Here is a 12,154-nt window from a genome sequence, read left to right on the forward strand (position 1 = left end):
ACCGAAGTTCAACGCACGGCCCGGGGACCCCCAGACAGGGCCAACGCCGCCGTCGCCCCAGGCCTCGCGGGGAGCAGGAAGAGCCAACATGCTGGCCCCGTGCGGAGCCGTCGTCCTCCTGCTTCACCTGGTCCTGCAGCCGTGGCTGGCGGCCGGCGCCCAGGCCACCCCCCAGGGTAAGTGGGTTCGGGTCGGTCCCGGGGGCCACAGGCACCGGGTGCCCCATCCGCGGAGCGAGCGGAGGAGGGACCTGCTTGGCCCTGTGCTCCTGGGCCCTTGCTCAGCCCCTCTCTGTTCCTCCCAGGCCCAGAAAAGCATATTGTGATTGGACGTAGTGATTAGTCTAGAATTTTCTGAAATTCGATTATCCATTGATGGGAACAATTCCCTAAATAGGCGGGGGATGTAAAATTGATTCAAACTATGCAAAGACGCGGGGTTGCCTTCAAAACTTGCTACACGGCGCTAGACCTCTAACATGTTAGGCTCTGGTGTAGGGTGAACTCCGGGTCCTGCATCCTGTGCCGGTTCCCTCCAGGCAGCCTTGCACCCTAAATTCTTCCATAGGCAGAGCGATGTTCGCCCAGAGTCTGCTCTTGACATCCCTGAGAAAGACGCAGAATTACTCTACTTGCCCTGCCACCTGCATTTTCTGCTCTGACTTTGCTTGAACGCCAAAGAGAACGTTTCTTTCAAGAGTTGGCTTGATGTCTTAATTTCTGAGATAAATAGGAAGGGCTGAAAAACTGGTCTTTTTCAGTGAAATCATGTTCTTTGCAGCAAGATGAGTGCAGCTGGAGGCCATTTTCCTAAGTTAATTAAGGCAGGAACAGAAAACCAAATAGCACGTTCTCACAAGTGAGAGCTAAACAGTGGATACATGTGGACATAAAGGTGGAAACAGTAGTCACTGGGGACTCCAAAAGTGGGGGTGAGGGTTGGGAAAACTACCATTTGGGTACTACGTTCACTGGGTGATGTGTTTACTAGAAGCTCAAATCCCACCTTATGCAATACACCCACGTGACAAACTTGCACATGTACCCCTTGAATCTATAATTTAAAAAAGAAAAATGGTCTTTTTCTATGAAAAGATAAAAATATAAATAATGTGAAAAGATACTTGGACAGTCCTCAAACCCCTTGGTTAAATGGGGTGAGATAGCCATTGGGTAGAAAGCAGTTAAACAGTTTTTTTTGTAAAGACCAAAAGAAAGACATAATTTAAGCAAAAAAAAAAAAAAAAAAAAAAAAAAAATCTTAGGGCTATAACTGGCCCTAACTGGTCAGGAGTGAGCTTCATCTGTTTGAACTTGGTGCCTGGGTTGATTTATTACTGACTATGAAAATAAAACTGGAAGAGACACACAACTTGAAGTAAAAGTTGTTTTTCCTCTTGAAGCCAGAGCAAAGAATGCCTATGAGGGTGTTCTCAACTCCCCTGCCTCCTGCTGCTGGAATCGCCCATTTAAACTGCATTTCGCCAAATAACTCATTTTCATCCCAGACCAGACAACCAGAATTGTGGTTTCAGGGTCTAGAGTGTTGCTAACTTTTAGTTTGTGTTGAAATATTTCAAATGCTGTAGTCTGTGCCCCATACTTCTAGGAAGGTAGGAAAGGAAGCTTTTAAAGACACTTCAAAAGTCTTATTGTGGTGATATTTGGCAAGTTTGAATTTATAGGTATAATTTTTTTGCATTATATGCATTCTTGACTTTTGAACATACAGCGTCATGGTGTGCCTTAGGTATGCTGTTTCTCAGACATACCTGACCATTTTATGGAGACTTGAACTCAGCCTATATAACCTAAATTATCTGGTTAATTAAGTTGCTGTAGATGATCTGATTAAGTCAACTTTCTGATAGATTCTTTTATTGCATTATCTAGTCTGCAATTATCAGGCTTAACAGGATAATTTGCTTATCTCCTTCTTCCTCTGAGCTGCATTGCTAGTCTTAAATTAGTATATATTCAATTTACATACCATGGTAGCTGGGCTCATTGGTAGCAGTAATTTCACCTCTAACACTAGAGGATTGTGCTTTGATCCTGGCACTTTTACTAAAACGTAATAACATTAATAGAAAATGGTAGTGTCTCATTTCCTTTTCAAAACACTCTCTATGTTCATTACTAAGTAATCCCATCTCTGCCTCTTGAGAGAGATGCAAACGAATCAGATAAACCATAGATTGAAATACAGCAAGTTTAGCTTGAATTACATCATAGACCTGATCATAGTCAAAGCAAAAATCAAGAGTACTAAGAATTTTATTTTGAAGGTAGTTCCCATACTTTAAAAACATATCTCTTTTCTGAAGATGTTTTGTCCTGAATGGAACTTTAAAACATAATACCTTATTTCCCTTTGCCCTCATTAGTGGAAATGTAAAGTTTCCAATTCTCTTGAAAATTAAAAAATCCAATTTCCCTTTTGAAATGCAGTAGGCAACAGTGTTTATGGTTTAGGGATATAGGCACTAAGAGGAACACAGTAAATGTTCTACTTTCCAATTAAATTCATTACTGTATAAGGACCCCGGTACATGCGAAAAATACAATATAGATCCAGTTTGAAGACAAATTGTCTTTTAAAAAGGGCTGACGTTCTTGAGTAATTAGGTTTTTGCCTGTTTGCTTTAGAACTTTTATTCATTCTTATTACAAAAGCAATACCTGCCCATTGTAGCAAAGATAAAAGTTAGAAAAGCAAAAAATAAAGAAGAAATTTAAAACTTATATTTATGCAACCCAGGGATAGCTTCTATTAACATTAACATGTTGTCTTTCATTTCAAATCTTTTTCTACGAGAAAATATATTTCAAATGGAATTATGTTATACATACAGTTTTAGAATCCTTTTTTCTTAATGTATCATGAACATCTTTCCACATCTGTAAGTATTCAGCTACACTTTAAAATTAGGTAGTATTCTGCTTTTTGGAAGAATCAAAATGTATTTAGCCAGGGTTGTAATATAGAACCCTTCAGTTGTTTTTGGTGTTTTGATATTGTAAATAATAATTTATTGAACAAGTGCGAGTGTCACAGGATGGTTTGGGATGATTTTAACCATCCCCTCAATCTCAGCCAAGCCCTTTTTTTTTTTGCTAAGAACAGTTAATATTTTCATAGCAAAATGCTATGCCAACAGAGCTCAGGTTTACCTCTCTTCCAATTAGATTTTCACCTAATTCTTTCCTAAATAGAAATTCTAGAATAGTGTATAATATTCTTATACCTAAATAATTTACCATGTTATCCATTATTTCCATAGGATAAATTCCCATAAGTAAAATTGCTAGATTAAAGAGCACATATGTTTTAGAGCCTTTGATACTGTTGTTTAAACTGTCTTCAAAATGTTTATACTAGTTTAAATGTTACACAGTGGTACAGAGACTGCCCATTTCCCTGAACTCTCACAAACAGTTGAATACTGTTGTATTTACTAGTTTTCCAACTCGATGGTGAAAACAGTATCTTATTGTTTAAGTTAGCAACTCCTGCATCATTAGATAAATACGTGAACATTTATTTATATACTTAATGATCATTGTAATTCTTTTTATGTAAATTGCCTTTTCATATTCCTTGCCCATTTTTCTGTTAGGATGCTTATCATTTTATTGATTTGTAAGAACTCTTTATCAATTGTCAATATTACCCACTTAATAACTAGGTTATTATATCCAAGAGACAGCTGTGGCCGGGCACGGTGGCTCAAGCCTGTAATCCCAGCACTTTGGGAGGCCTAGATGGGCGGATCACGAGGTCAGGAGATCGAGACCATCCTGGCTAACAAGGTGAAACCCTGTATCTACTAAAAAAATAATAATAATACAAAAAATTAGCCGGGCGTGGTGGCGGGCGCCTGTAGTCCCAGCTGCTCAGGAGGCTGAGGCAGGAGAATGGCGTAAACCCGGGAGGCGGAGCTTGCAGTGAGCTGAGATCTGGCCACTGCACTCCAGCCTGGGTGACAGAGCAAGACTCGGTCTCAAAAAAAAAAGAGACAGCTGTAGGTGCTGAAGTTTCTGCAGGCTATGGAATTGTTCAAGTGATATTTGCATATGCTAATAGATATACTAAGTAACTTCTACTGAGTATTACCCAAATTTGGCCTTTGCCTTTTAAATGACTCTAGGCATACTCTCTCATAGCTTTCATAAATATTACAAAGTTTGTGAGAGAAAGTACTGCTTGCTTGATCAAAAGCAACTTATACAAATACAAATGCAGATTCTGATTTTTGTAGACCAACTCTATAAGTCAAGATACAGTCAAGAAACAGAAACCACATCATTTTGTTTTGTTTTGTTTCCACATTGGGATTTTTTTAAACAGAGAAATGCCGGAAAATTGTAAAGCCACAAAGGGAACACTTAGGTCTCACAAAGGTAGCAAATCATTTTCTGCCAGCACATCTACCACCATATCCATGTTTTCTGCTGCATTTCCTGTCATTTGTCACTGACCAGGAAAACACAATTGGCTCTGGTCCTGGAGGTGCCTAAGGGACTCTGTGACAGAAATTCACTGCTTGGGGACATCAGTAAAGCAATGGCTTGGATGCTTTCACCAGTCCCCCTTGTACTTTAAGCCTTTAGTGCTTTTCCTGGTGGGCATTTTCAGAGCTACTTGTTCAGCCAAACCCAATTTTATGTTTGCAAGTTCAGTCCTCTCTTGAAGGCTATACCCAGTGATGAATATTGTGCTATATTTCTTCTGGCTCAGATGTCCTGCCACTGTAAAAGTAACAGGGAAGAACTGGTGAGTTTGGCAATATGGAAAAGGGATTACAAGATTAGTTTACATTACTTTGTAGCTTACTGTCAAATTACCCCCCCAACCAAAAAAACCCTGTTTTCCCCCAAATTGAATCTTTCACTTATACCCCTTTTCTCCCTTCTCCCCAGTCTTTGACCTTCTCCCATCTTCCAGTCAGAGGCTGAACCCAGGCGCTCTGCTGCCAGTCCTGACAGATCCCACCCTGAATGATCTCTATGTGATTTCCACCTTCAAGCTGCAGACTAAAAGTTCAGCCACCATCTTCGGTCTTTACTCTTCAACTGACAACAGTAAATATTTTGAATTTACTGTGATGGGACGCTTAAACAAAGGTAAGCAAATTTGCTGAAATTATTTTCTTAGAAATCTCCTTTTCTATTCCAGGATTAGGGGTATACTTTCTTTGAGATGGTTTTCTTGTACAATTATATTCTCACTCACTAGTCATCTCAGTTTTCAATATTGAATTCTTCTTACTGTACATTTACCTTTATGGGGGTGGTGAGTTCAGGGAGAAAGTGACGTTGGGAGAAAAAAAGAAGAATTGCTGTGACCAAGATGGCTTTTGACATTATGTCATCATTATGTTATTCTGAATCCAGTTCTGGAGCAGACAGGACAAGGGACAATTCAGCCACTATCTTAGGCAGCTCAGGCTGCTATAACAAAATACCATAGACTATGTGGCTTAAACAATAGACATTTACGCCTCACAGTTCTAGAGCGTGATAAATCTAAGATCATGGTGCCATCTTAGTCCGTTTTGTGTTGTTATAAAAGACTACCTGAGACTGGGTAATGTATGAAGAAAAGAGATTTATTTAGCTCACAGTTCTGTAGGCTGGGAAGTTCAAGGGCATGGCCCTGGCTTCTGACAAGGACTTTCTTGTGTCACAACATGGTGGAGAAGGTCAAAGAGGGAGCAGACACATGGGAAGAGGAGAAAACCTGAGGGGCATCCTAGCTTTGTAACAACCTACTCTCTCAGGAACTAATCCATTCCCTTGAGAACTAATCCATTTTCACAAGAGCTGAAACTCACTATCTCAAGAACGGCACCAGGCCATTCGTAAGAGATCCACCCCCATAATCCATACACCTCCCACAAGGCGCCACCTCCCAACACTGCCACACTGGGGACCAATTTTCAGCACAAGTTTTGATGGGGACAGACAGACCATATCCAAACCGTACTACCAGCAGATTTGGATCCTCATAAGTGCCCAGTTCCTGGATTGTAGATGGCCATCTTTTTATTGTGTCCTCACATGATGCAGACAGACAGCAAGCTCTCTTGTGTCTCTTCTTATAAGGTCACTATTCCCATCATGAGGGCCACACCCTCAGGACCTCATCTAAACCTAATCATCTCCCAAAACTCCCACTTCCAAATACCATCACACTGGAGATTAGGAGTTCAATATATGAATTTGGTGGGGCAGGAGGAAGGGGGCAGATACAAACATTCAGCCCATGACGGCCACCCCGTACCATTCTTATGTTCCCTTTGAAGCCAGTGCTCAGTAGACCTAGCTCCTAGCTCCGTAAGCACCTACCTGGCTGTGATGGAGAGAATATACCTTAACCAGTAGAATAGGACGAATAGGGCTCTTTTCTCCCTGTGCATGCCAGACACAGGCCTGTCACTGGTTTGATTCCTCTGCTGTCATTTGTTTTATTGCCGTAGTAAGTTACTATAAGCACTGAGAAGTGAGTCCCAAAGAAAATGGTCACTATTTTTCATTGCCTTCTCCTCCACTCCTGCCCGGGGGACAACACCTGTTCCTGTTTATTAAGGAATGTGACAGATGTGTGTTCCTACTGCTTCATGCTTTTAATAAAATAGGAGAACTGGTTCTTCTGGCTGGATTTTATGTTTATTTCAGTTTGCTTTACAAAGTAGACACTTCCTAGTGCTTCAAACTCTCTCTTAGATTGTACACTTAAATCTGTAGGCATTAGGAAATAAAAGAAGTTTCTAATTCTTAATTTTCATAGGACTCTAAAGTTAAAAGTGTAAAGGAATGTCAAATTCCAACATGCTTCTTCCTTGCTTCCACTCTACTCCCAAGTCTGCTTTCTCTGTATGTGCCTCACAGCCTGTCAGGGGCCGTAAGGAGGTGTCAGATAATACAGTGAGTCTGGGGACATAGCCAGCAGATGGGTCAACCATTCCTGTCCCCCTTTTCCCATCTTCAGCCCTAATGAGGGGTGATTCTGCCCATGTCTCTGCCTTGAATCAAACAGCCCCGTTTTGCCTAACATCTGTTGAAGGAACTGCTCACCTTCTGACAACCCAGCTACTCAGTTTGTGATCTGTAAAAATCACCGTTCTTCATCTGTGGATCAGCAACTTCTCCTAACCTGTCTATTTCAGAGGCATTGCAAAGATTTTTTTTTTGGTTCATCCAGCTTAATGGCCAGAATTTCCTCTACAGAGTAAAAAACTGCTCCGAGCTTTTGCCCTCACTGCCTCTCACCCTCTATTTCTAAATTGGTCAGTATGTGTGAGCCCATTGTGGAAAGTCTGTGTTGCTGGGAAGCACAAGGAAGCAACTTCCCCTGAACTGATCCTTTCAGTTTGCATAGATAAGAGTAACACTAGATTTAATGGGCAGTAGGTAGAGGGTAAGGGAATAGTTACTATATTCCTTTGAAGAATCACCAGTAATGTCAGTCAGCTGTAAATACCAGCTGATCAAAAATTTTAGGGGCTGTAATCCCAGCACTTTGGGAGGCTGAGGCAGGCAGATCACCTGAGGGCAGGAGTTCGAGAGCAGCATGGCCAACATGAAGAAACTCCATCTCTACTAAAAATACAAAAATTAGCCGGGCATGGTGGTACATGCCTATAGTCACAGCTACTCGGGAGGCTGAGGCAGGAGAATTGCTTAAACCCATGAGGCAGAGGTTGCAGTGAGCTGAGATCGTGCTGCTGCACTCCATACTTCAGCCTGGGCAACAGAGCGAGACTCTGTCTCAAAAGAAAAAAAAAGTTTAGAGGAAAAGATGAAAGGTTTGAGATGAAGAACTGAAAGATGAACATCTCCCTACCCTCCAACCTATTAGGAAAGATAAATTGTTCTTAGAAACCATGGGGACAGAAGGAGTCCTGGAAGAATCCTCCTGAAGCGTTCAGTGGTAGCCATGCTGGCTTGACATAATTCTCCGCACAACCCTCCATAAATTATCTTCCTGGACATGGTAGGCTCCAGCCAGCATTCATCTAGCCAAGGTTCAGCTGATCTCCTCTTCTGCTGATTTGCGTGGAAAACAGGGAAACAGAAGAAATCCAAATGGATCTCTACTGACTTAAAACACCTGAGTAGGAAATAAAACACACCCTTTCCTCCATTAAAGTCCAGGACTAGGAGATGAAGGAGGGTGACTACATAGCATCAAAGAGCAGAATTTGGTCATCTGGGCACCATATGACCTCCTGGAACAAATTAAAGTGTAGCTAATGAAGACTGCAAAGAAAGAGTTTGCCACTGAGCTCTCTGCTACTATTCTCACCCTCTCCAAGTCAGCCTACCCCAGACCACCAAATTACTGTTCACAGACACAATTTGGATCAAGATACACCTGACCTCTGAGACCTCTAGTGGCCCCCTTTCCAAAACGAATAATGTACCCATGTCTCAGTGAGGCATTCAGGGCTTCCACTGCATGGCCCCAAGCAGCCTTTCCAGTTTATTCCTCGTTCCAACCTCCATACAGCCTGAGCTTCAGCAAGATAGGCTATTGCCATTCTCTGGGGCCGCGCATGCTGTCTCTCCTCCATCATTTTGTTCCTGCTCTCTGCTCCCTCAGCACATGTCCTACATCACCTCTCAACACCCAAATCCTACACATTCAAGACTCATCTCCAGCTCCCTCTGATATTCTTTCTAATATGACTTTGTACCTCTTAAAGAAGACATTCATCTTAGCTCATCTTGTACTTGAATTACTTCTAAGTCTTCTCTTCGTTTGGTTGGGAGCTCCCTTGAGACAGGGACTGTGCAGCCCTTATCTTTGCATCTGCTACAGCATTTAGCAAGGTGCCTTGTACATAGAAGTGGTTCATGGGCAGATTGAAAAGAATAAATGGAGGCTGAGAAGAATAGACTTGTTTGTGAAAAATGACATACACCATTGTGAAATTTTGGGATTCCACAACATCTGACACACGGTGGGTAATAACAAAAAATTATGTATTTATTTATTGAGATAGAGTCTTGCTCCATCACTCAGGCTGGAGTACAGTGGCTAGATCTCAGCTCACTGCAGCCTCTGCCTCCTACGTTCAACTGATTCTCCTGCCTCAGCTTCCCGAGTAGCTGGAACTACATGTGCGCATCACTACACCCGGCTAATTTTTCAATTTTTTTTAGTAGAGATGGGGTTTTGCCATGTTAGCCAGGCTGGTCTCGAACTCCTGGCCTCAAGTGATCCTCCTGTCTTAGCCTCCTAAAATGTAGGGCTTACAGGTCTGAGCCACCGCACCATGCCAAAAGATATATATATATTATTTTAATGAATAAATGTTGAAGGCCTTTTGGTATAGGATATAAGAGGATACAGGTAGAATTTCTGGTAGAAGTGATCTGCCAGGTTATTAGTAATACAGGCTTTAAATCTTGATAGAAATAAGCATCCTACAGAAACCACCTGGCTGGATAGAAGATATGGCTGATGTTCTTCTAGTATCTGGCGTAAAGATAACTTTCCAGGTTGTATCCTGAGTTTGAGTCACAAACTGCATCACTATAAATACATCTCTGAATCTCTCTTAGCCCTGGTTGATTGCCTATAAATTGGGATAATAATAGCTACCTCTCAGGTTGATTACAAGAACTGAATTATATAAGGTATAATAACTTTCTTTAGACTATGAGGCTCAATAAAATTTTCATATTCTTAAACAGTATTAGAGAGAGAGAGAGATGTCCGCTGTTTAGGCAACTGTTTTCTAGTGATGATGGTTTGGTAAACTCCTGGCTTGCCTTGATGACAGTTTCACCTTTCAGAAGAAGAAAAGGAGAACTGCTTCTTCAGTCTTAGTATGATTGTCTCAGAACAACTTGGTGCTGTGAAGTGAAGGAAACCCAAAGTGTTTGCTGTAATGACCAGAGAGTGTCAGTCAAACTCCTTAGCCTAAGGATAGGACATGCAAATAGTTCAGAGTAGTGGTTCTGAAGCTTGCAAGCTAAAGAGAAATATAGATTAAGAGAGATGGTAGAGCTTAAAAAATAAAATTTTAGACCCAATAATAAGTGGAGAAATTGAGGGGCCTCAAACATTAATAATAATATTTATGGAGTCTTTTTTTTTTTTTTTTTGAGATGGAGTTTCACTCTTGTTGCCCAGGCTGGAGTGCAATGGCATGATCTTGGCTCACTGCAACCTTCGCCTCTCAGGTTCAAGCAATTCTCCTGCCTCAGCCTCCCGAGTAGCTGGGATTACAGGCATGTGCCACCAGGCCCGGCTAATTTTTGTATTTTTAGTAGACATAGGGTTTCTCCATGTTGGTCAGGCTGGTCTCAAACTCCCGACCTCAGGTGATCCGCCTGCTTCAACCTCCCAAAGTGCTTGGATTACAGCCGTGAGCAACCACGCCCGGCCCTATGGAGTCTTTTTAATGTACCAGGACTGTGTTAAAAGCTCAAAGCCTATTTTCCCTTTTAACTTTCACAGTATTCCTATGAGATGCCCTTGAATTAGCTTAATTTTAAAGTGGTCATATGCAGAAGATGGAAAGAATTTTAAAATTTGCCACAAAACTATAAAAATTAGGACAGAAAAGCTAAAACCTAATTGAGTCAAAGTTGGTGATTCACACATAAGATAATAAAATGGATGTTTTTAGCCATGTTCAGAATAAGATATGGAAGATATGGAAGAAATAAGCCCACCTCCTGGAATAGGTAATGGGAGATTAACAGGTGATTGAGGTAAGTCATAGATGGCTCTTCTGTTTCTGTCTTACCCATCAAGGGGAATGTTCTTCAAATTGTCAAGAATGGTTAAAAGAAAACAAAAATCCAAGCTAGATGAGGAGATAACAGAAAAACACCCACTCTCTTTAGTGAGACTAACTATTCAGGTCCAGATGAATTACATATTGGGATAGTTAGTGAAGAAAGTGATAGTGGAGCCCCTGTTAGTACCATTTCGAAATTGTAGAGAACAGAAAGGTCCTAAAAGACAGGACAGGCAAATGTTTCCATTTTTATAAAGAAGGGAAGGTGGATTCTGAAAACCACAGGCTACGGAAATTTAGGACAGAGCTCCAGAGGGTTATATGATTATTCATGTATTTTGGGATTGCCTAGAAAAGAAATCTGATTTTTTTAAAGACAAAATGGGTTTACTAAGAATAAATCATGCCAAACTTTTTTTTCAGTAAAATTTCAAAGTTGATAGATAAAAACCATGCTGTGAGCATACTGTATCTGACTTCAGAAAAGAATTGGATGAAGTTGCTTATTATACCTTTCTAAATAATATAGAAAAGAATAAGCTAGATTGTAGTACCACTAGGGGTTGATAATCACTGTATAGCAAATTATCTAGTGGTTTTTGACACGGCTCTGTCTTGGGTATTGAACTGTCCAACATGTCAGTGACTTGAGCAAAGACAGCATTTTATCGTGTTTGCAATTCAAAGCTAGAAAAGAGTCGAATATGTTGGATGCTATCATTGATATTTACAATTTCCTACCAGATAATACAATAGGCCAAAATCAGTCAGATTAAATTCAACAAGAATAAATGTAAAGCTATCAACTAGGAGTGAAAAGCAAATTGCAGAAGTTCAGGATGTGAGACATCTATCCTAAGAGTTCTAATCAACAACAAATCCTAATCATTGTTGAAGATAGTGCCTGACACATAATGGATACTCAAAAATGTTTGCCGAATGAATGAATGAACCGATACTGTGATGCAACTGTTTATAAAAAGCTCCCTATATTTTAGGTTTCATTAGCGCATACATATGGCCAGGTTAAGAAAGCTAATAGTCCCACTGTACTCTTAACTGTCCAGGCCACATCTAATACTGTGTCTAGTCCTGGACACATTTCACAGAGACACTGTCAAGTCAAAGATTATCTTGAAAAGAGTCACAAAAAGAGCACCTATCTGGGCCCCGTTTTGGGGTTTTGTTTTGTTTTATTTACCACATTTAAGTAGAAAAGTTAAAGGAACTAGAGAAATGAAGGAGCCAGACAGAAGACATGAAAAATATGAAATTTGCCTTACAATATTTGAAAAACGGGCTAGGTGCAGTGGCTCATGCCTGTAATCCCAGCACTTTGGGAGTCTGAGGCAGGAGTATCACTTGAGCCCACACGTTCAACACCAGTCTGGGTAA

At 40.9% G+C, this 12,154-nt stretch overlaps 1 protein-coding gene across 1 annotated transcript in view; it reads left to right on the top strand.

The window, feature by feature from the left end:
- The first annotated feature begins 6 nt into the window (after positions 1-6).
- THBS4 (thrombospondin 4) overlaps positions 7-12,154 on the top strand; it is a 47,203-nt gene continuing 35,055 nt past the window's right edge. Inside the window, exons 1-2 of the mRNA XM_011934329.1 lie at positions 7-176; positions 4,923-5,126. Of these exons, the coding sequence (XP_011789719.1) occupies positions 89-176; positions 4,923-5,126 (292 nt within the window). The 5' untranslated portion in view covers positions 7-88. The remainder of the gene's footprint in view (positions 177-4,922; positions 5,127-12,154) is intronic.

Source organism: Colobus angolensis, unplaced genomic scaffold, assembly GCF_000951035.1.
Source record: "Colobus angolensis palliatus isolate OR3802 unplaced genomic scaffold, Cang.pa_1.0 Scaffold134, whole genome shotgun sequence".
Taxonomy (NCBI): domain Eukaryota; kingdom Metazoa; phylum Chordata; class Mammalia; order Primates; family Cercopithecidae; genus Colobus; species Colobus angolensis.